The sequence below is a fragment of the Xiphophorus maculatus genome, chromosome 14 (assembly GCF_002775205.1).
Source record: "Xiphophorus maculatus strain JP 163 A chromosome 14, X_maculatus-5.0-male, whole genome shotgun sequence".
Lineage (NCBI taxonomy): Eukaryota > Metazoa > Chordata > Actinopteri > Cyprinodontiformes > Poeciliidae > Xiphophorus > Xiphophorus maculatus.
This window is the reverse complement of record NC_036456.1, coordinates 25,829,868-25,854,819: the sequence shown is the minus strand read 5'-3', so window position 1 is coordinate 25,854,819 and position 24,952 is coordinate 25,829,868. Positions and strand designations below refer to the sequence as shown.

General features: G+C 37.4%; 1 protein-coding gene across 1 annotated transcript; it reads right to left on the bottom strand.

Annotated features, from left to right (window-relative positions):
- Positions 1 to 1,684: 1,684 nt before the first annotated feature.
- On the bottom strand, positions 1,685 to 23,692 carry LOC111610775. Its single transcript, XM_023345648.1, has 36 exons — positions 23,608 to 23,692; positions 22,766 to 22,804; positions 22,524 to 22,649; positions 22,322 to 22,448; positions 21,069 to 21,239; positions 20,949 to 20,983; positions 20,697 to 20,861; positions 20,481 to 20,615; positions 18,884 to 18,922; positions 18,668 to 18,808; positions 18,464 to 18,537; positions 18,334 to 18,360; positions 16,854 to 17,503; positions 15,603 to 15,779; positions 15,481 to 15,515; positions 14,542 to 14,691; positions 14,338 to 14,466; positions 14,183 to 14,221; positions 13,872 to 14,006; positions 13,697 to 13,793; positions 12,793 to 12,963; positions 12,600 to 12,634; positions 12,272 to 12,433; positions 12,033 to 12,167; positions 10,871 to 10,909; positions 10,642 to 10,782; positions 10,224 to 10,312; positions 10,090 to 10,113; positions 9,170 to 9,353; positions 6,648 to 9,012; positions 5,976 to 6,110; positions 5,281 to 5,415; positions 4,597 to 4,728; positions 4,463 to 4,519; positions 3,142 to 3,259; positions 1,685 to 2,118 (listed from the first exon to the last, which is right to left on the bottom strand). Coding segments are annotated over exons 1-36 (6,423 nt in total). The 5' UTR covers positions 23,617 to 23,692; the 3' UTR covers positions 1,685 to 2,117.
- Positions 23,693 to 24,952: the final 1,260 nt, after the last annotated feature.

Below are 24,952 nucleotides of genomic sequence, written 5' to 3'. Positions count from 1 at the left end.
GTGAGATGCGTTGAGGCCATTACCAGGGTACTTATAAGGTAATGGCCTTATTTACAGAACAAAAGCAATCCTTCAGGTCATTTGGCCTATCTCTAGTGTCAAAGTGGAGTCAAGGTGGACTAACTCCAGCACTTCTAGTAGCTTGTGGACCTCCTAAACACTGCCACCTACTGGCTGCTGATGTGAACTGATTTTTTTAGGGTTTTAAAAACTGGCAAGGTAATACTAGCCTGTAATTGGTGACAATATCTTTGTGACAATATCTTTCGGCACACCTACCAGCCGTTGTTTAGCTAGCTGTATTAGCATTGTGCTAAAAGGAAAAATGGAAAAACCACATTTTGGTTAAGCTATATTTTCAACTGAGTCTTGCAATTCCAGCAGTAATTGTACCACACAAAATTTTCAATTGGTAAAATATATATATTTTTTCTTACCTCTAAATTAGTTTCTTGTTAATAAAATTGTAACGACAGCTTTCAGCCACGACATCCACCATGTGGGTTTGGGAAGGGAATGAGTAAGTAATGAAATCATATGACTTTTGACCCCTTAACAGAAAAACTGAAGGCAACACTGCCTGAAAGATTAAGTTTGTTTCCATAAACATATTTCATATCTTAACCAATGTCAGGTTATCCTGACTGAAAAAGCTTCTTTATCTGGCTAACAGTATAAACCAGAGATCTGCAGATGCAGTCCTTGGGGGACAATGTCCTGCAACTGTAAAAACTCTACTTGTAGTGCAAAGCTGCAGTAATGTATCCATCGAGTTCCCAAAAATGTCATATTGGGGTCTTGAGATCCTGTTGAACAAATAACCTAAATACCAAAAGTGGCAATGAGAAAGAACATGCAATATATATTTAGTGTAAAACATTAAAAACGACAGACTGGCGACCTGTCCGGGTGACCCCGCCTCTTGCCCGGAACGTAGCTGGAGAGGCACCAGCAACCCTCCCAACCCCATTAGGGACAAAGGGTGAACAGAAAATGGATGGATGGATGGATGGACATTAAAAACTAGAGTTGAATAAAGCAACACATTGGTCGATATATTTGCTGTAGGTGCTGATTGTGTTGCCACTGGAGTTGGGGTCGCAGGGCCTCTTACAATTTATTTTGTGGGTCAAAAACTGGTGTAGTAATTAAATTAAAGTTCGGTAATTGAGAGCATGTGCGTCATTATTTCGTTAGGGTGAAAAGAAACTGTGCTCTCAGCTGAAAGTGTCTGAAACCGATATTTGATATTATCTTGAGATTAACTTATTTTTTTATCTTGCTCACACCCACCCACCCACACCCACACACACCCACACCCACATCTGCTGAAACCAATTAAAGTCAGTTTGGTCACACATAATCATGAAAACAGGCAGGAGAGTAGGTGTAGTTTTGCAGTAGATTTGTAGAAATGTGTCTTTTCTTTTGCTTCTCTTGGTTTTATCCTAAAGGTAAACTAAGCTGAAGTCCGGCACCGTGGATTGGTGATTATTTCTATGTTTACGTATTTAGTATCACAAGGGATGTTTCCCAGTCCTGTGGGAACAATCCTCCATTTTATGCATCATCTGGCTACTACATGATTCTGGATTAGTTTTCTTTCATTTTTTTTTAAAAGAAGTTATGCAACATCAAACTTTTTTTCCATCAAGTATCTTTTAATTAAAAAAAGAAACAGGGAAAAGACTTTCATTTTAAACATTTGACATAAGTAAAAATCCCACATATGCTAAAGATTTAGCATCCTGATAAAAAAAGGTTTACCCGAGTAACCATGTATTCATACATCCTTGCATTAATGATTAAACATATGATTAAAAATATATAACTTTTACTTTCCAAAAAGGTAAGACTAGCTCTGTATAGATAACGTTGATCCATCTGCAACAAGGTGCTGATCTTGAAAAAATGTTAATATAAAAGTAGACTTTAAAAAACAATTGTGCAACACTTAATAAACAGCATCCAGTGTAAAAGATTTTTAAAAAGCATAAACTGTATCTGCTGCCCTAGTTACGTCCTAAACCTCAAAACAGATTAAAATTCTCCAAAAAAGGTCGTCAGTCAGAAAGAAAGGCCGTTCAGAGCTTCATGTGTGAGCGTCTTGAAACTCTTCTGAAAAGGAGGAGAGAAAAAGAAACAAAATAAATGAGCAGTCATGAGATAAACCACCAGTTCTGTGGCTGTATGAATAATCTTGTTCTCAAACCGTTTAACCTCAAGAGTAGAAAATCAACAGACTCCTCAATGCTATATTTCACAACTAAGGACGTTCCGATCTGAAAAAATTTGCCGTTATCAATAAGCAATATTAATACTGCTGTTAGAGCCGCTATTTGCCAATATTGCATATAAATGTTTCCATGTCCTTTTGTTGCCGTGAAAAAACAACCACACAGCTGACACTACTTATGCAAAATTCATTTTTTGCACATTTTTACACTTCCTTTTGGGTTTCTACTGCTTCTGAAAACAGACCAAGCGCTTAAAAAACAAAAAATGTTTTTAATGTATTTGTGTGTCTGGAAAATGAGCCATTTAAAAAACTTCCAAATTGTTGAGTCACACTGATAACACCGTTCACTTATAACAAGATATTTTTCCTATGTTGTAAGTGAAATAATCTGCCAATGGAACTAGTACTTTTTTCTATTAGTACTAAAACAAGTGCACTCATCTTGCTGAAAAGTTACTTGTAAGTTAGTTTTGTCTTATTTCAATTGTAATAAGATATTTGCACTGAAAACTAGACTAAAAATACTTGGTAATATTTTGTGGAGTTTTTTTTGTAAGGTTTTGTTAGCTCTAGTGGCCTTTATTTGAAAGTAGTTCGACAGGAAAGAGGGTAATCAGAAAGGGGGAAGACATGCGGCAAATGTTGCCAGGCCGGGAATCGAACCTGCAACCACCACCACAAGGACTAAGGCCTCAACACGTGGGTTGTGCTTTGCCCCTGCGCCACCACAGCACCCCAATATTTTGTGTTTTTGCAGTGTACATGAGTGTAAATTCGATGAAATTCCTGTGCGGTTTAGTCACTTGAGGTAAAAACATTACAGAAATCTGAAACGTATTGAAGAATGAACTTAATGAAGCACAATTACAGTAGATGGATGATTTTGTATTGTGTTTTCTCACCACAGAGGTCTCTGAGGTTGATGAGGAGGGCATCTGACACCGGCGGCAACCGGAGCAAACTGAGAGCAGAACCTCTTTGGCTCAGGTCCAGAAAGATCCATCTTTCGTTTATGTTGTACTAGAAAAAGAGGAAGTAAAACAGAAATTAAGAAAATACAACAGAAATGGTAACAATTTAATCTGAACTTCCACACAAATATACAAATATTCTCCAAATGTAGGTTTTTGAGACTTTTTGAGATGAAAAGTTGTCTGAAGGATAAAGGATTCGCCGTGGGAAAAATTATTGGCAATTATAATAGTTAATTTGGCCAATGTTGCTATTTACCACCAACATTCGGTAAAGAGGTTCTTCCAACTGGAAAATCTAGTTTAAAGGTGATCTATTATGCTTCCTTCAAGGTCAGGATAGGTTTATAAATGCGTCCATCACATATTTTGCACAAAATCATTTTCAGATAAGATTTTAATCTGCTCTGTTTTGCCTATTTGGGGCTGTTTTAGGGCGTCTCGTCACTTTAAATCCAAATAAGCCGCTGCTAGTCACGCCCCCCAACTCAACGTTTACACTTACACATGAAAATGGAAAGTGCAAACAGATGCACAGTTATACAATTATATATCTTTGTATAACTGTGCAGCTGAAACACTGACTTCTTTTAAATCTCAACTAAAAACCCACCTGTTTAGAATTGTATTTGAAATGTAATTAATTCTATATTGCATTGTGATTCTGTGTTTGTAATGATGTAAAGCACTTTGAAATGCCTTGCTGCTGAAATGTGCTATACAAATAAAATTTGATTGATTGATTGATTTGAAAAGCAGAAGTGGAGCCTCCTGCACAACCAACAAGAATGCATCCAGTGGTTTCTGGATGGTAAGTCAACAACAAAACTCTTGTCTTTTAAAGCAGCCATTATACAGTTTTTGAACCAGCTCATTTTCCAGACACCAAAAAACATTACATTTAGCTAAAAACATCAGTTGTTTATTTGGATTAGCTTGTGCTGTTTTTATAAGCAGATGGGAACCAAATTGATGCACAGAAATGTAAAAAATATATATTTTGCATAAAAGGTCACCTTTTAGATGTTAGTTTATCCTATTTTATCAACTGTTTCTACAAATTACAGACTGAAAATACTCTGTCTGTGCAATAATTTCAAACTTCAACACAGTCCACTCCTCCAGGAAGCAATCGTTTCTCAACAGCCGAGAGTCTAAAACCTCCATACGGAATAGTGAAGAAAAATATATGAAACATTTTTCACGTCGTCTTGTTTGTGTGAAGAGTTTGGAGAGAAACGTCACCACTCACATCTTTCCAGAGTCTTTACATCAGGATTTAACTTCACCTCTGTGGCTGGTGTCCTCACTGCAGCAGAACATAATAAGTTAACCTGGTTTCATGATGTTTTAGTGATTCCATCAGATGGAGCCCCGTTTACTCACCTGGAACTGGTCTGACTTTCTTCTTGGGTCGACCTCTTCTGGGCGTTGCAGCTTCTTTTTCCTCCTCTTGAGTCTCTCTGGAGTTGCAGGTCATCGACGGGATGTTTTTAGGAGACACTTCGAGAGTTTTCTCTAAAGGATTCACAGTAGGAAACATTATTGGCAATTATAATAGTTAATTTGGCCAATGTTGCTATTTATCACCAACATTCATTAAAAGAGATTCTTTCAACTGGAAAATCTAGTTTAAAGGTGATCTATTATGCTTCCTTCAAGGTCAGGATAGGTTTATAAATATGTTCATCACATATTTTGCAAAAAAACATTTTTAAAATAAGATTTTAGTCTGCTCAGTTTTGCCTATTTGGGGCTGTTTTAGGACGTCTCGTCACTTTAAATCCAAATAAGCTGCTGCTGTTTGCCATGTCCCCCAAATTTACGTTTACACTTACACATGAAAATGGCTGCAAACAGATGCACAATTATACAACTGTACATCTTTGAAAAGCAGAAGTGGAGCCTCCTGCACAACCAACAAGAATGCATCCAGTGGTTTCTGGATGGTAAGGCAACAACAAAACACTTATCTTTTCCAGCAGCCATTATGCAGCAGCAGAAGATAATAAGTTAACCTGGTTTCATCATGTTTTAGTGATTCCATCAGATGGAGCCCCGTTTACTCACCTGGAACTGGTCTGACTTTCTTCTTGGGTCGACCTCTTCTTCTGGGCGTTGCAGCTTCTTTTTCCTCCTCTTGAGTCTCTCTGGAGTTGCAGGTCTTTGGCGTGACGTTTTTAGGAGACACTTCGAGAGTTTTCTCTTCGTTTACAAAGGATTAACAGTAGAGAAAATTATTGGCAATTATAATAGTTAATTTGGCCAATGTTGCTATTTATCACCAACATTCATTAAAAGAGATTCTTTCAACTGGAAAATCTAGTTTAAAGGTGATCTATTATGCTTCCTTCAAGGTCAGGATAGGTTTATAAATATGTTCATCACATATTTTGCAAAAAAACATTTTTAAAATAAGATTTTAGTCTGCTCAGTTTTGCCTATTTGGGGCTGTTTTAGGACGTCTTGTCACTTTAAATCCAAATAAGCTGCTGCTGTTTGCCACGTCCCCCAACTCAACGTTTACATTTACACATGAAAATGGCTGCAAACAGATGCACAATTATACAACTGTACATCTTTGAAAAGCAGAATTGGAGCCTCCTGCACAATGAACAAGAAAGCAGCAAGTGGTTTCTGGGTGGTAAGTCAACAGCAAAACACTTGTCTTTTCCAGCAGCCATTATGCAGCAGCAGAAGATAATAAGTTAACCTGGTTTCATGATGTTTTAGTGATTCCATCTGATGGAGCCCCGTTTACTCACCTGGAACTGGTCTGACTTTCTTCTTGGGTCGACCTCTTCTTCTGGGCGCTGCAGCTTCTTTTTCCTCCTCTTGAGTCTCTCTGGAGTTGCAGGTCATCGACAGGACGTTTTTAGGAGACACTTCGTGAGTTTTCTCTAAAGGATTCACAGTAGGGAACATTATTGACAATTATTAATGTGGCCAATGTTGCCATTTACCACCAATGTTAGGTAAAGAGGTTCTTTCAACTGGAAAATCTAGTTTAAAGGTGATCTATTATGCTTCCTTCAAGGTCAGGATAGATTTATAAATACGTTCATATCTTTTGCACAAAATAATTTTTGGATAATAAGATTTTAGTCTGCTCAGTTTCGCCTATTTGGGGCTGTTTTAGGGCGTCTCGTCACTTTAAATCCAAATAAGCTGCTGCTGTTTGCCACGTCCCCCAACTTTACATTTACACTTAACACATGAAAATGGCTGCAAACAGATGCACAATTATACAACTGTACATCTTTGAAAAGCAGAAGTGGAGCCTCCTGCACAACCAACAAGAATGCATCCAGTGGTTTCTGGATGGTAACAGCAAAACACTTGTCTTTCTCAGCAGCCATTATGCAGCAGCAGAAGATAGTAAGTTAACTTGGTTTCATGTTTTAGTGATTCCATCTGATGGAGCCCCGTTTACTCACCTGGAACCGGTCTGACTTTCTTCTTGGGTCGACCTCTTCTTCTGGGCGTTGCAGCTTCTTTTTCCTCCTCTTGAGTCTCTCTGGAGTTGCAGGTTATCGACGGGACGTTTTTACTAGACACTTTGAGAGTTTTCTCTTCGTTTTGTTGTTGAGGATCTCTGGCAGGAGTTCTTCTCCTCCTTGTTGGAGTCTTATCTTCTTTTCTTTCAACCAAAGAGTCTGACTCTGTAAGTTTTCCTCCTCTAGCTGCTTTGTTTTCATTTGTTTTGTCTTGATTGGCTAATCTGGTAGTTCGTCTGAAACATCTTCTTAAACCAGATTTATGTTGAACAGAGTCCTTATAAACCATTTCCTCTGTCTGCATTTCTGCACTGATGTCTTTTGATTGTGATTCAGTTTGATTCAGTGAACTCTCCTGTTTTTTTGATGAATTTACTCCATCCTCAGATTTAGATGCTTTAGTTCTCTGGCTTGATTTTACTGCCAAACCTTCATCTTTGACCAGATGTTCTTGCTTGTTAACAGCTGCTGATTGACTACATGTTTGAACCTCATTACCAACAGTATCTGATACCCAAAGATCTTTATTTGTTGTATAATTTGGGGTTTCAGCTTTGCTGGCCAACTTCTTTTCAGATGTATCCACCACTAAACCTGAATCCATTTTTGCAGATTTTCTCTCTGTAGTCACTTTGCATTCAGATTTTACCACTGTATCCTCTGTTGGATTTGCTTCTTTTTTCTCCAACTGATTAGTTTCTGCCAATGCCTTAGCAGTTGCCAAAGATGAATGGGTTCGCTGACCTGAGGTAGAGGAATAAGCGTTGAAGTCAACGATGTCCAAGATATCTCGCAATTTCTGCTCACAGGTTGATGGTGGGGTGTTTTTGACGGACCTTTCTTCACTTTTCTCTTCATTTTGTTGTTGTGAAACTCTGGCAGTAGTGTTTCTCTTTCTTGGAGTATTATCTTTTCTTCCATCCAAAGAGTCTTTCTCAGTTATTGTTAATCTCGTGGGAATGGTGGGTTTATTAGTGGCTGCATTGTCTTCTTTGGTTTGCTCAGGATTGGCTAGTCTGGCAGATCTTTTTGTACCAGATTTATCTTGAAGAGAGTCCTCACAGATCATCTCCCTTATCTTTTTTCCAGTCTCTGCACTGATGATCTTTGATCGTGTCTCAGGTTGTTTATCCAAACTCTGTTCTTTTGCAGAATTTTGTCCATCTTCAGATTCAGACACTCTGGTTTTCTTGTCTAGTTTTACTGCCAAACCTTCGTCTTTGACAAAAGGTTTTTCTTCTTGAGCAGAAACTCCAAGGCCATCCTTTCTAATCTCTTTTTGTTCAGCATAAACATCTTTCCCTGATTGACTGATTGTTCTTACAACAGTGGCTGATTTGTCTTGATTTGTTTCATCTTGATTGGCTCCTCTGTCAGTTTTCTTAACAAATGTGTGTATGGGAGATTCATCAGGAACAGAGTCCTTACAAACTGTCTTCTCTCCAGTTTCTGAACTGCTTTCCTTTATTTTTGTCTCATACTTTTTATCTGAACTTTCCTGTTTTATTGGTAAAGTATATCCCTCTTCACCACTAGACGTTTTCATGCTCTGGTCCAATTTTACTTTTGAATCCTCATCTTTTCCCAGAGGTTTTTCCTCTTTAATTGCAACCAAAGGCCCTTTGGTAGCAATATGTTTTGAATCAAGAGGGTCATTTCCCTGTTTCACATGATTCCTCGTATTATTGTCCATTTTCTTCTGTTTTTCTTTGCTTTCAGTTCCCTCTTTGAGTGTTTCAGCTTTAAAACAGCCTTGGTTCAAATTTGATGTTGCCACTTTTGGGCTTAACTGATGCTTTGCAGTGCCGCCTTCTGCTGACACCTTGTGGTTAGCCTTTGCTACTGCAGCAGGAGTAAGTACAGCTCCATGTTTATCCAACTGAGGAGTTTCTGCAGATGTTGCAGGTGAACTGGTGCTTTGACTTGAGGATGCGGATGATGTTTGTGGTGCTCTGAGAGGAGCCTCTCTCTTGCTCTGCTGATCTTTCTCATTTACAGATCCTAAAGACTTAAAAGTCTTTGACGAAGAGGAAGGAAAACTTTTACTGCCGCCTGCAGAAGAGTACTGATTAGTTTGAGATTTCATATACTCAGGTGTGTCTTTTTGTGTTTTTACTGACAAAGACATGGCGCTAGACATCAAGCTACTTTTTGTGGATCCAGTTGATGAGGCAGAGCTCTTGCAGTCTTTATTAGACTTCGGGATATCTCTAGTTGCAGATGATGAATGCGAGATCTTCATTTCTTTGGTGGTTGGCTTGGAGGAAGAGGGACTTTTAAAGCTGCTGTCGCTTCCACTGGAAACCTGCAGGAAAATATATGAAAGATGAATAACTTTTCCAACCTCTGTAATTTTGTTAGCAGAGGTCTGAATGGACATTTATTAACAGTAAAATAAATAAAATAAGTGTTGGGCTTTGTTAAAGTTTGTGCTGTTGTTAGTTCAAAGTGTTTCAGTCAACCTGAAGGAATCCTGTTCCTTTATGAGATGTGGTCAGACTTCTGTCTGGCAGAGGACTGCATGTTGCAGATCTCTTGTCCATCGTCTTCAGTGGTGTGGCCTCAGGTTTGACACTCATGGTGCCGAGTTCAAGGTTCAATGCAATTTTTTCACAGTCCTTCAGTCGCTCTTTTCGGCTCAACAAACTGTAATAAAAGCAGACAAATGTTAGGGTAAACAGATCTTAAAGATGATCAATTATGCTTCATTAAACAGGTTAGGATATCTCTTTATGAAGCATATTTCGTGCAAAATTTTTTTTACACAAAATAATTCTTATATAACGAGATTTCAGTTGGTTTAGTTCTGCCCATTTTGAGCTGTTTTAGGGGGTATTGTAACTTTAAATCCAAATAAGCTGCTATTGGTCACATTACCTAGCTCAAGGTTTGCGCTCCCACTCTGAATGGCTGCAAACAGATGCACAATTATACAAACGTGCATCTTAGAAAAGCAGAAGTGGAGCCTCCTACACAACCAACAAGAATGTGGCAAGTGGCTTCTGGATGGTAGGTCAACAACAAAACACTTGTCTTTTCCAGAAAGAAAAATTGTACAGCACATTCAGTGGTAAAAAAAAGCTGACCAAATCTGCTGGAGCTCCGCTACGGTTGCTAGGTGACAGGCTGGGGTTGCTAGGTAACAGTGCAATCAGGAGATGTTTGAAACAGCTCATTTTCTAAACACCAAAAAATATAAAATCCCGAAATAACGGCTGGGTGATTTTTTTCTAAGCTCTTCGAAGCAGTAGAGACTCAAATGGAGGTAAAAAATATGGAAAATGTGGATTTTAGATAGTAGGTCCCCTTTAACTCAATGAACCCACCGAGGATAAAATCGTACATGCACTGTGTTATGCTTGAAGTCAGAAGAAATTCTCACCTTTCAACACGTCCAACCAGATTCCTAAAAAATGGAGAGAAAAAAAGAAAACGCATTTAAGCTTCATATACACAATCTAAAAAAAATCCATTAATTTATTTTTATTCATTAACTTCTAAAGTTCACACACTTACCAAGCTTCATGCTGTTGACATAATTTGCGAACAGACAACTTTTCCACCACTTTTCTGACTCCGATGGACTCGGCCATCTCGATGTAAATCTGTCGTGAATCAACAGTAGTGAATGCAGCAAACAAAAGCAACGGAAAAAATTAATTATGAGTCTATGAACAAAAAAGACCTTAACTTTACTGACACTGTCACTGGCCTTTACAACTTTGTTACAAATAAATATGTTTAATATGTGTTAAATACTGATTTTATTTAAATTTGCTCAAGCCTTTTCTTTTTTTTTTTTTAAACCAAGCGAAAATTCAATTCCACTTGGATAAAATGAGTCAAAACATGGATTTTGTCAAAATCACAAGCAAACTGGACTAAAAAAAGAAGAAAATACATAAAACAGAAAACAGTATTTCTTTTGTCATACCCTGTTGGCAAGCGGCAGGAAGCTAGCGAAAGTAGCGATGCTCGCTACTTCTTTCATAACCATCATCGTAATATGCTCGTTTGTCCCTGAAGCCTCCACAACAAGCAGCCGCTCCCCCAAAGACGTCAGGTCTGGAACATGCTGGGGGAAAAAATATTTCTTGGTTTTAGTTTAAAGTCGTAGCAATTTTTACATAATAAAGTATTTTAAAAAGTGAAAATTCACTCACAATATTGCTCCATTTCATCAGAGATCTGAACATGGATTCCTGAAACAACAACATTAATATTAAGTGGATTATATTTACTTATGGACCCGTGGCATCAAGCGGCCATCTTTCTGCTGGAGGCCAAAAAGCTGCCAGCTAACGATGACTAGCATTGGTTTTAGCCGTTAAGTTGTCAATAAAACGCACTAAATCTTAAATGTACTCCTGACACATTAAAGGAGAAACAGACGCTTTGCTACTAATTGTCAACAATACGGCAACTGGATAAGGTCAGGAAAAAGTTTTAATTAAGAAAAAAAATTAGGGAGAGAAGTAGTTCAGTTATGCAAGCTTGACTGACAACCGTAACATGTAGATGTTCTGTGGAACCCGTTGTGTTTTGGTTCAGTTAAAACATAAAAAAAAAAAAAAGCAACCTAAACACAAACTGTTTTTTGGTGTTGAATCGTGAAACGTATAGTGGCATTGTTGCCAGTTGCTATGGTAACAAGTTTGAGTGCAGCGTGGCCGACACCATCCATCCAACCATCTATTTTCTAATCCTAGTGGGGTCGGGAGGGCTGCTGGTGCCTCTCTCCAGCTAACGTTCCAGGAGAGAGATGGGGTCACCCTGGACAGGTCGCCAGTCTGTCGCAGGGCAACACAGAGACACACAGGACAAACAACCAGGCACACTCACACCTTGGGAGAATTTAGAGAGACCAATTAACCTGACAGTCATGTTTTTGGACTGTGGGAGGAAGCCGGAGAACCCGGAGAGAACCCACGCATCCACAGGGAGAACATGCAAACTCCATGTAGAAAGACCCTGGGCTGGGAATCGAACCCAGGACCTTCTTGCTTCAAGGCAACAGTGCGCCACTGTGCAACGATCAAGAAAAAAGTGGTTTTGAGTTTTTCTTTAGCGTTTTTCCTGTGTTATTTTTCCCTTTGCTGTGGTGGACTGCACTAAATTAGGGATTGTTCTACTCCGACAGCACGGCTATGGACGGCGAGTAACATGCAATAACATGCATTCATGTTAGTTTCATGATGTCCTGGACATACGTCAAGAGCTTTACAAAAAGTGTAAAGTAAGTTAATCAAAGTCAAATAAAAATAAGTAAAAATAAACAAAAGTTACTGATGGAAAAGAGGCAGCTGTGTACTCCAACTCCCATACCTCACTGGACCCAAGGCTGAGATCCTCCAACAGCAAATGGATGTTTGGAATGAAGCCTTTGAAGTAAACTCGTTTCTTGTTTCGATCTCTAAGAAATCCTATGCAAGCACAACTGCTGCTGAAAATCACAAAAGCCTGCAAATGAAGAGATATGAAGAGTCATGACACCTTGTACCCACACTAAAAACATTTTTAAATCAAGGAAAAAGTGATAAAACTCTACTGAAGTTGGCCTTTACCCTCCTCTGCAGTGGTAAAACCACAACATTGTTGTACAGCGTGTGAAGGTTCTGTTCGGGAAAATGCCTCCACACGAGCATAGCCACTTCCTCGTGTGTGTAGCTTCTGTTTGGTAAACCAGTCAACATGATGGCTGCAAACTTCAAATCTCGCTCAGAAATCTACACAAAAAAAAGTAAAAATAAACTTTTATTTATTAAAATAAAATTTTAGACACCTTAACAAGCTTTCAATGAGCTTTCAATTAATTAGAAAAATGTTTTATGCTGAATGCCAATTAATAGTATTAAAAAATGTGAAAATACAAGTACAGGAATAAAAACGTACCCTGGCACAGGTATTTCTGTTGACTGTCCGAAAAGCTAGGAGTGACAAAAAGGCAGATTACACTAAATATCCATGCATAAAATTATCAAACATCATCATTAGTCTAGTGTAAATGTTTAAACACTTCAACAGCCACTTAAAGTCAAAATGTTTTGTGTTTCAGCTACATTTATCTTCTCTGTACTGGTCTTACCTGGGACCTTGAAGAAAGGAGATGCAGTGTGAACTACATAAGGACTTTTTGTCATGGTCATCCAAAAAGGCGCATTGGTTCCCTCTGGAATGGCGCCTGCTGTTTGTGGGACGCTGGTTTCAACCGAGATATTCTCCCAGATTTGCAAAGCATGTGCTGATGCGCTTAGAGCTGCACAAACAAAAAGACGATTGGTTTGACTTTATCTTAACTAACAATCCCAAAGGTAAACCTACTGCTGCAGGAAAGTGCTGCTGCTGCTTTGTTAGCATTGAGCAGCGGCCGCAACTCAAATATGAATGGAGGAAGGAAGAAAAGAAAGAGGGATGGACAGAAGGAAAGAACAAAGGAAGGAAAACAAAAAACAAAATAAAGAAACAGAAAAACAAAAATGAAGAAACAAAGAAAAAGAAACAAAAACAAAACACACAAACAAAAAGTTTTAAAAAAACAGAAAAAAAAGATTTAAAGAAAAAACAAATAAAGGATACAAAAACCAAAACAAAAGAAAAAAGGGAGAAAAAGAACAAAATTAGAAACAAATAAACAGAAGCAAAGAAAAAGGACCAACTTAAAAAAAAGAGAAAAAACAAATAAGACAAAACAAAAACAAAGAAGGAAATAAAGAAAGGAAGTCAGAGAAGGGGAGAAAGAAAGAAAACAAAAAGAAAGAAAGAAATAAAGACAAAGAATCAAAGAGAGAAAAAGAAAACAAACAAAAATAAAATACGGGAAATCTATTCTCAGCTCCACCAACACATTTTTCCAAAGCCTCGTAATGTTAAAGTCCTTTCATGTGTTAATTAAATATGGAAGTTTGTTTTTACAGTATTTTATTAGTTTGTTATCGAGTGACTGCCGCTGCATCCTGACGCTCCGACAGCAGAAACTATTTCTGTCTCACCTGTCTGCTGAACGTTGTGGGATCGGCTCCATCTCCAGTAGCTGTACCAAGCTTCGAGTCGATCGGCATCCTCCAGAGTTTCACAATGAACAAAAACCTGGAACATGACAACAAATTAACACAGAGTAGCTTCGTCTCCCTGCGTTTTTAAGTGTGTTAGTCTGTGTGTTTTTACCCTGTTGAGCAGCGGCAGGTAGTTTATACAGCTGCTGATTTTCCTCAGCGCTTCCCTCAGGTCTCTGGCTTCACTTGCTGAAATGTTGGGGAAGTAAAGCACGTTTTTTGTTCCCAATTTCATCTGAAATGTCGACTGGAAAGAGGGCAAACAAATCCATATATTTCACTGCAATGCATCTGTGCATTTAAAAAGCGTAAAGCGTGTTGCATCCAGCTTTACTTTGATTCTTTGTTAAGATATGTGCAAAATGTAATGTGACGAGCGTAGATATTAAGAAAAAAAGGAGAAAAAGTCGGTGCAATACTTACGAAATCGGTAAAAGACATCAAATATCTATAAAACCGAAACTGAAAAAAGAAAACAAAACACAATTGAATCAAAATATTTCCATTTGCAAACAAAATAAAGGTAATTTTTTGTCCCCAACAGTCTTTCTAAACAAATGCCAATAAGAAAATCTTACCAAAGTCATTGGTGCAGAGCTGGTGACAACATGAAATCCAAGTTTTCGTCCTTTGAAGAAAAGTTCCCTCCACGGCGTCACTCTGAACAAATGCTGCACCTCGGCCGCTCTCGGCATGATGAGGAAAGCCTGAAAGCAGAACAGGAAATTTAAAAATCTCTAAAAATAACAGCGAGCGAAGCCTCAGCAGAGTTCGGTACCGACCATTTGCGACTGGGGAACGATAAAGATTTCATTTTCGTCACACTGAACTCGACACTTCTGAAGAATGTTGATGATTTCGGTTTCTGTGTAGGAGCCGTCGAACCATCTAGGCAGGTTGGAGACAACTAAGGTGATGCTGAGAGAGAAAATCTGCAAAACAGACAAATTATTAAAGTTCAGAGCAAAATTTATGTTATGGAAAGGTTGGTGCATAATAATACAACCAAAAACTAATTATAAATGAAGAATAGCAGTTTTTTCTTTTTGCAAATTAAGCATCAAAATTGTGAAGACAAACATGAAATTTAAAATCCAAATCCGAGTTTCAAAATTAGAAGCTAAACTTTAGTTTCAGGGTTTGTATCTTCAACTGTTACATCAAGGTGAGTTTTCAAACCTTTCCACACTTTGGAGATGAAAACAAACAAAAAAAAAATCACTACTTACTATTATACAATCTTATTTATCATTGCTAATATCTTATTTTATTTTATATTATGCAGCAGGGATAAATGAAAATATGACAAAATGTTATGTTTTGAAAAGTCTCTCACACTATAAACCTAAAGTCATGGAAAATTGCAAAAAAATAAAATCCAATTCCGCTATGTTTTCTGGCATTTAGTAAATAGAAATAATTCTGGTAATTGTTACAAAACTAAAACAGGAGAAGTTTGATCTGATTTAACTTCATACAACGAGAAATAAATGTATATCTTTTTATTATTCTTAAATGTCTAATTTCAACTGTAAATAAAGTTTTCAATCAAATGTTAGATTGAACTTTATTACAAAACTGCACAGTTTGAATGTCAAGCACTTTATACAGAAATCGAACATTCAACTTTATTGAAATTCAAACATTTCTGATGCATAAAATAAAAGCTTTCAGAGGAATTTTTATAACTTCAGTGACTGAACTGGAGAAAGAAAACTTACCATTGGTGACAAGATGGTGTTTATGTCAAGCTGACCTGAGAAGAAGAAACAGATCAGTAAATAAATGAAGACCAGAAGCTAAAGAGGATATTTTTGGTCTTTATAAGCCGTTCGTGTCTCACAGAGTTTAAATGGTGTCAGGAAATGGTGCAGCTTCTCTCCAGGGGTCAAAGGAAATGCTTCGGTTGACGTCGTTGCTGCAAGCAGCTCTGATTTTGTTGCCGCTGTCGAGTATTTTGTGTTTGGGACAATTTCAGCTGAGGCTGCTGAAACTTTAGATGCGGGATTCTTCACAGCAGCTACATTTAAAACAGACATTCAGGTAACGATTAGGAGAGTTTCACTTGAAGGCTAAATCGCATCATGAAATATAAAAACATTTAATCACGGGGCAGGACAATAAATCAATAATCTACATCAATAGATTATTCAATAATTTCACTGAACTCCGGCCCAGAGCCGCAGAGTTTTCTGGGGGTTTAGGCAGAAGAAAAAACTGTAAGCAAAGTTAGTGGAATTAACCGACTCCCTCACTCCTTGGTTACTTGGCAACAACCTGCTGAGTTACTTATGGTTGCCTGGCAACACCCTGCTAAGTAAATGGCAGCTAAAACTTACGCCACTTTGTCTCGTAACTGCTTAAAAATAAGTATCAACGGCGTGGAGGGAAAATGTTAGAGAAGTTCTATATACAATTATGCTATCAAACATTTACTTCTTTTTATGCGTCATGAATGTTGAATTGCTTTAATTGTGTTTCTGAGTATGTTGAAGGAGGCCCTGCTGAAGGATGCAGAGACAGCCGGCACCGGCTTGTCCTAATCAGACGGCTGCTCAGCAGGGGGGCATCCTGACCTTTCGTGTTTATAAGATAGTTTATAGCGACATCCTGACCTTTCGTGTTTATAATAAGATAGTTTATAGCGTAGCGGTGCTGATTAGCCATGCAGTTTATGAAACCATAAATCATGCTGCAGCTGCATACGTTTTATTTTCTCCCTCTTTGCTCCATTAAAGCTGCAACATGCATGCAATAGGGACGTCTGTTTCAATAAAAAGAGAGGGTTCAACAGGACGTACTTTGGAGCGGGTAGAGATTGTAACTGAGTACGTCTCTGTCCGTTCTCCTCGCCAGTAAAAAGAATCTAACTCTCTCTTGTCTTTCCTGCGTTTTGTATTTCAATGTTCTAGGTGATTTAAACCTGACAGAAAACTGAGGATAAAGCAGAAAATGTCACACCACCAGTTATATTTCTGATATTTAAAACAAACAAAAAATAATATCGACTGATGTGAAACAATAATATCGTCTAGTCCTAGTTAATATCAAACAGTTTAGCTTATTTAAGCAAACAAACATCAAACACAGCTACCTGAGTTTCCTGAAATGTTTGTTTTGGTCTTCGGGTTTTCAGCAGAAGACGTTGGTTTTGGGTTTATGCATTTCTGGAGCTGTGATGGCGCCTTCACAGAGGTCTGTAAGCTGGTTTGTGGGCTCTTATGAGGTTTACTTAAAGGTGTAGATGGCTGAGTCTTAGCCATGGGGGTTGATATCAGAGTCTTTGTTGGTTTAGCAGGTGAAGATTTTTCATCTTCCGTCTTTCCAACTTTGGATTTAGCAGCATTTTCACTCTTATCCTCTTTAGCCTCAACAGTTTTTGCTTGTTGCTTCTTCTTCTCGGTCTCAGTTTTGTTTCTAGGCACCACTGCAGATTCTTGAACTTTTCCACAAACGTCAGACTGTTTTTCTGAAACTTTGGACTGCACATTTTCATTTTCTGTCGCACCAATTTCTATCTTTGTCCCAGATTCTTTAGCAGGCAATTGCTCTGTAGACGGAGCATTGTTTGGAAGATGTGTGGCTTCTTGGACGGGAGGTTTTGTTTTAACGGGAGTATCAGACGAAGGAGGTTGTGGTTCATTTTTTGTGGCTGGAGTCTTGTCATTGATGTCTTCAGTGTTGCGTTCAAGATCTATTTCTGTTTCGCCCGAGTCTCTGAGACGCAGCTTTAGGCTCTTCACACTAAAATTAAAAGAGGAAATTGGATTATATATTTTTAAATACTTAGAATAAAACCTTTACCTTTAAATAACATGTTGAATGTAGAAAGAAGTTTTAATGTTTCCTTGAACAGGTTAGGATGGATCTATGGTCTATACAAAACATGTTCATTACGTTTGTGGCACAAAATCATTCTTAGATAATGAGATTTTATTCTGATCATTTCTGCCTGAGCTGTTTTAGAGTTTTACACTTGCACGTGAAAATGACTGCAAACAGATTATATAACCAGGCATCTTTGAAAAGGAGAAGTGGAGCCTCCTTCACAACCAACAAGAATGCAGCAAGTGGTTTCTGGATTGTAAGTCAGCAACAAAAAACACTTTGCCAGCAGCTATTGTACAGTGTATGCAGTGGTAAAACCAGCTGAAAAAATGTGGAGGAGTTCTACTTTGGTTGCTAGGTAACGGGCTTGGCTTGGCTAAGGTTGCTAGGTGACGGGGCAAAGCAGCTCCTTTTCCAGACACCAAAAGACACCATCTTATTGCCAGAAACAGCTGGGTGATTTGATTTTATTTTCTCTTGAAGTGCCTAGACAGTTTCTAGAAGCAGAAGAAATCCAAATGGAAGTACACAAAATGTGCAAAATGTGAATTTTGCATAATGGGCCTGCATTAAATTACCAGGTGGAAGAAACAGTATATAAAACAGAAAGACTTCAAAATTCTGTATAGTGTTGTTAATGTAAGACATGACTGTGAAGCTTCAGATTTGACAGTTTGAAAGTTAAAAACTTTTACAGACGCCACATCAGTCATCATTTTTCATGCTTTCTTGGATAAAATACTCACGATCCAACACTTTGAACTTGACTATTCCTGTAATGAGAGAAAAAAGTTGAAATTAGTAGGTTGATGAATGTTGCAAACTAATTTCCATCAGGAATCTAACATTGTTTTCATATAAAATGGAAGGTCCTACCAGTCTTCTGGCGCACATGCAAACCTCTCCACCACCTGATCTACTCCTCTGGATTCAGCCATCTCGATGCACAACTACATAAAGAAAGTCGCGAAAATAAAAGATGAAGATGTCTGACTCTTTCATTAATGCTAAAATAAATCTAAGCTGTTCAGATGAGTTAAGCAAAAACTTAAAAAAATTGCATGCCTTTTGCTCTCTTACCCTGTTGGCTAGCGGCAGGAAGCTAACAACTGGAGAGATGCTTGTTACTAATTTTATAGTCGCCATGATGAGGTTTAGGGAGGTTTCAGAGAGCGCCACACACACCAGCCGCTCAGCCAGAGAATCGAGTTCAGGAACATGCTGGAAAACATTTTATGGAGAATTTAATTTAATTCTGTCATGACACCATGTCTAAACAAGTGAACTATAACTTACAGCGTTGCTCCATTTCATTAGCGTTTGGTACATCATGTCCTAAAAAGACAGCATCCAAATAAACGGTTACAGTCATCACAAAATTCATGACACTGCTTGATACTGCAAATGTTTATCAGAACCTTATCGGACCGGACTTGTTTTGATAAACTTCCAAAAATGTCAAATGCAAGATAAATGTCATGAATTGACGATAAGATAAAGATTTAGCACGAAGTTAGACAATTTTGTTTACTTCAAACAAATTTCTTATTTGACAAAGTAATTAGGGTTTTGTTTGGTAGCTTGCTTTTTGTTTTTTATATTCTTGAATCTCAATAGTTGATCCTCTTTTCTTTTGTTTGTGGCTGTATTTTTTGGGTAGCTAGCCAATTGCTGAATTTACACTTATTTACTTATTTTGAGTAGCTAATTGGCTGTTTTAAATTGCCAATGACAGAGCTAGAGAGAAAAAAGGAGACAAAAATTTGCTTAGTTAATTTTCTTTATTTTGTAGCAACTTAAACCTAAGTTGCTAATGTATCAATTTATTAGCTGAAACCACATAATGATATTAAATTTTGAACTATTGGTTGCTAGCTAGTGGATTTTGGTTTATAGTAGCCGACTTTTTTTTCCTGTTTTTTAGTTCCTTGCAAATTGTTTTGTAGCATGCTAATTTCTTAGTCTGCACGTTTTTAGCTGACTAGTTGTTTTTCAATTGACAGTTTGCCATTTTATTGGTCATTAGCTGTTTGGTGTCTATTTTTCTCTAATGATATAGATGGCTAGCTAGCTAGAAAATTGTTGGTGAATTTCCATTCTATGTTGTAGAAATTTAAACCTAATTTACACATTATTCGTTTTAGTAATTTATTAGTTGCTAAAGTATGAAACTAGATTCCTAATTATATTAAATCTTACACCATTTTGGTTGCTAGTTATTGGCTTCAGTTTGCTGTAGTTTATGGTTGTTAGCTCCTTTGTTTTGGGAGGAGATACCTGGCTAATGTTTCTGGTAGCAAGTGAATTTCTGAGGTAGCAGGTTTTTAGCCATCTAGTTGTTTTTCCTCACAACTTGCATTTTATTGGTTGTTAGTCGTTTGCTCTTTTTGTAGAAAGGTATGTAGCTAGTTAGCACCTGAAATAGAAAAGGGATTATAAGAATTTGCTAGTTAATACCCTTTCAATTTTGAACCTAATTTATTAATTCATCAATATATTAGCTGCTACAAACTCTTTTGGTTGCTAGCTAGTGGCTTTTGGTTAATAGTTTTTGGAGGTAAGCTAATTATATTTTGGTAGCAAGCTAAATTCCTAGCTAGCAGGTCTTTAGCTGTATAGTTGTTTTTCCAATACATAACTTGCCATTTTATTGGTTGCTAGCTGTTTGTTGTGTTTTGTGGCTAAATAGTGAGTGATGGAATTTTTTAGCATTTGGCTAGTTTGGCTGTTTTTGTCTACTGACAGCTAAACTATGATAACTCACACCAAATCTTAACACCAGATCTTTATTCTCAATATTTTTTCTGCCCTTTTTTCATTTAATTGTTCTATATGCTACAATTAAAGACTATTGCCACTTTGCAGACCACTTCCACCTCTCTGACTGCCATACCTCACTGTATCCAGGATTCATTTCCTCTAAGACCAGGTGGATGTGCAGCTGGTGGCTTGTAAAGGAAACTCCCTTCTTGAGAAAATCTTGAACAAAGTTGTTGCATGATCTCCAGTCGTTGAAATACACAAAAGCCTTGGATGGAAAATACCTTTTAAAAAACATTCACAACCCCGTTAAAACAGGACATCTTAGTCTGCACCATGAGATCTTTACCCTTTTTTGCAGTGGCAGCACCACAATGTTGTAGAACAAAGTCTGAAGATTCTGCTTGGTGAAATATTTCCACACCAGCTTGGCGACATCCTCGTGTTTGTAGCTTCCTTCGGGTAAACCCGTCAACATAACGGTAGAAAACTTAGAGGCCACAGAGACGGATGCCTACGTGACAGAATAGCGAACACAAATTCTTAATGCTAAACTTATCTAAACCTTTCAAATAAAAACCAAACATGGAACCACACTTACCAACAAGTCCTCCTCTCCGTCAACCGTCCTAAATTCTAGGAGATAAAGTCTGATTAAGTTTATTGCTACATTTGTGATCTCTGATAATTTGATCATTTGGTTTCCAAACTTTTATCTTACTTGGAATGATGAACCAAGGCGACACTGTTGGGAAGAGGAAAGGAGCAGTTGTCATGGCAACTGAAAATGGTGCCCAGCTGCCCTCTGGGATGCTGGTATTTATCGGTGGGACGATCGGCCCGGCGACGACATCTTTGCTTTCTGGCGCTGCTGTAGCTACCAGGTGTGGTGCTGTATAAAGAAAAACCAATTAAAGCAACAATTTTTATTTCCATCTACGCATAAGACAAAAAAAGGTACTCAAATCAGATTAAAATCCTGTTTTTGTTAATGATTAGCCCACTTCACCTATAACACATTCCTCTGGTTTTATTAGTATAGTTTCACTGCAGGTAATTTACTCTGACAGATTGGGAAATTTTAAGCTCTAGTGTTTGAGTGAAGCACAAAACAGACTGAATATTTTGGACACAAATGCTTCTTTCAGTGATATTTTTCACTTGACAGATTAAAAACAATTAAAATATTGCTCTTCCATTCAGATGCTGATTTTGATCAACTTCCACTTATTTACAGAACATTGATGGAGATTTTGCAGATTGAAACATACCAGGATTTGCATAATCCAGTTATAAATATAATATTTTAATTATATTATGAATAATAAAAAAAATAATTTTAAATATATAACATTTCAAATGTAATTTTAACACAATATACATATTTTTTATCATAAATATATATATTTTTATATGATTATATTATATTTTGATTTCACACGTGACAGTCCGGTAGATTCGGTTCGATTGGGGATCAAACAGCAACATTTGTTGGATTTTCAGCTGCTGTGTTTCGCTCTGTGTCAAACAAACCAAAGTAATTGAAAAACCAGTCCCCCTCCTCGCCTGTGGGGGCGCTGCACCAATAACCGCTGAAGGAAACAAAATGAAAACCTCTGGGTGCAACTTCCTTCTTCATCAAGTGTAAATAAAAACATAGTGAAGTCAGATTTTAGCGGTTATAGGATTTTGTTTTTAGCAGAAGGCTACGAGTCATTTTTTCTGCTAGCATTAGCGTTAGCACATTTGTTTTGGTTGTATATTTACCCAGAATACCTTGAACTATAGTGCAGTTTCTGTTTTTGGAGCGGTATCCAGTCACCTGGACGCCCATGTATACATTTGAGTTCACGTCAACCAAACTGAGTCTGAGGTTTTTAGGTGGACCAGTTTACTTTTTGGTCAATGAATTCACTGTAGTTTTTAATAGCGCATCTCTTGAGGATGTGTAACTTCCTGAAACGTTATCCTTACTCGATGATGTGACGTTGGTCTGGGGAACTTTTATCCTGGAGACGTTATGAGCAGGGCAGCGTGTCTGGAGGCTGTACCAAACTCCGATTTGATCAGCATCAGCAGCAGACTCAAACTCGATAAACACCTGCAGCAGGAAACACCAGAGTCAGACAACTGGTGATTTAAAAACATTTTCATTTACGGGAGTGAAAGTTTCTACCTTGTTGAGAAGAGGAAGGTAGTTTTTAACAGAGCCCATTTTCCTCAAAGTTTCCCTGAGATCCCGGGCTTCGCTTGGTGAGATGTTCTGGATGTAAACGGTTCTGGTTCCGTCGTCGGTGACCGGCTGCTCCAAACAGAGCAAAAACACCCGAATGAGCTTGATTTGATAAATCCTCATTTAACAACCACAAACGATGGAGCAGAATGCTAAGAAAACAGTGAAAAGGTGCAAATACTTACAAAATCGATCATTTCCATGAGAGATTTATAAAATCCAAACTGAAATAAGAGTAAAATGGTCAAGATCAGAAAGGCAATTTTATTGGTACGGCACATTTTCAGAAACAATTCAAATTGATTTATAGTATTGGAATGAAAATAAAACATTTTATTGCAGTGATAAAATAAGAAAAATAGATTATTTCTCTAGATCTTGTTGGGACATCAGTCCCAACAAGAAAAACGCTTAAAATAAAAGGATTTCAACATCTTATCTTTTAAATGGTTCACACTTTAAAAATACTGGATAATAGAAAATAGAAAAATAGAATTAATTTTGAATGCTTTTCTTTATAAAGGGCCCAAAGCCCTAAAAATGTAAGAATTCTGGGGAAAAAAAGTCAAAATTGAGAATAAAGGTCAAAGTTTTGAAAAATTCATAATTCTAAGAAAAAATGATAATAATTGAAAAACGGGTCAAAATTCTGAAAAAAGTCAGAATTGTGAGATAAAGTCAGAATTTCATAAAAACTTACAATTCTGAGGAAAAAGTCAAATTTATGAGAAAAAAGTCAAAATTCTCAGAATTAAAAAAAATCTGAGAAAAAAAGTAAATAAAACAATAAAAAGTGAAAGAAAAACAGAATTCTGAGGTGGAAAAAAGTCTATTTCTTCAGTGGCTCTCCATATAAAAACACAAAATCAGTTTGGCAAAACAAGTCAAACTGACCAATTAAAAAAGTTATTTTTGAGAATAGACATTATATATTTTTAAACTACGTACTTGCTTCAACTGCAGAGACATTAACTACACGCTGAAAACAAATCACAATCTGCAGCTGCTATGTTTTAATAAAGTTTACCGTTGTCATGACGACCCCGCTGCTGATTATCTCAACAGAAAGTTTACATCCATTCAGAGCCAAACAATCTTTCGCAGCTATGAAAACTTCCTGTGCTTTCTGGTAACTTTCCATGAGGACAAACGCCTGAAAAAACAGAAACATTTAATAAAAACATTTAATACTCCAATAATCACTTTGATCAGCTGTAAGGTTTGTCTGCTGGACTAAGTTACCATGCAGGCCTGAGGAACCACAAAGATGTTTTTGTCCTTGTACTGAAACCCAAATCTGCGCAGCAGATTGCTGATGTCACTCTCGGAGTAGCAGCCGTCCCGATACTGTGGCAGGTTGGTTACTAACAAAAGCCTCGACTGAAGGGAAAAAGGCTGGGAAACAAAAACAGGATTTCAGAAAAGCATAAAACAGGACACAGAAATAAATGCTGTGAATTCAGAAAGTCTCATCACTCCACCGGTTTTTATTGAACAAAAGAAGCTTTTATGATCATATTTCTGCTCATCTTTCAGTTTTTGCTAGACTTCATCTGGAGCAGTTAAAAATTTATTAATGCTACATTTTGATAATTTAACAGGTTCCCACACAGATTTTCTATATTAATTTTAGATTCATGGACAAAACATAGCATGAGGTGTGCTGTGGTGGGACAGGAGTTAAGCACACTGTCCTCGACGCGACTGTCGCAGGTTCGATTTCCCGCATGTCTTCCCCCTTTTTTCATTACCCACTTTCCTGTCAATTCACCAAATCAATTCAACAAATAAAGGCCACTAGAGTCAATAAAACCTTTTTTGGTCAGTCTAGAGTATTTTCTTTTAAAGTGCACAACAAATCTGTAGATTTGTTTTGAAACTGAAGTAGCTTAAAAACTGCTACTGTTTGATTGTGTACAGAGCAAGAGTTTTTTATTTTTACATTTATTTTTAAATAAAACAGTATCACGCCCTTGGTGACAAAAAAAGAATCAGAAACGAAGAAAAACAGAGACAGAAAGTAGCTGCGTCTCTGTTACAAATGTGCACAAAACTGTCAAAATTCCGCTAATGTCAAGAAAAGTCAATTTTGCAACTGCTGTGTTTCCACTAAATAAAAAATGCATTTTAAAAATCACATGTAAATAAGTTTATTTATGCAATAAGTTATTAAAAAACATGCCACACAATCATCCTCCTGTCTCTGTCTTCTTTGTCGTTTCTGCCAGTAGTAACATCTGGTTGCTGATCACGTGACTCGTGTGACGCAAAAACATTGAAGTTTTGTGAAATAGAATAATTTTAATAGAAAAACCGCCTCATCGAAGTGGAAAACCTTTTTAGCAAAAAAGTGATTTTTTTCCCCCCTATAT

What these genes read in the sequence shown, in the direction of transcription:
- LOC111610775 (XM_023345648.1), bottom strand. An exon ending in ACCTGCCGCTGCTCAACAGG is followed by an intron (nt 13,794 to 13,871) that starts GTAAAAACACAC and finishes GTCATGTTCCAG; the next exon opens with GTTTTTGTTCATTGTGAAAC. An exon ending in AAGGAACAGGATTCCTTCAG is followed by an intron (nt 9,013 to 9,169) that starts GTTGACTGAAAC and finishes ATTTTCCTGCAG; the next exon opens with GTTTCCAGTGGAAGCGACAG.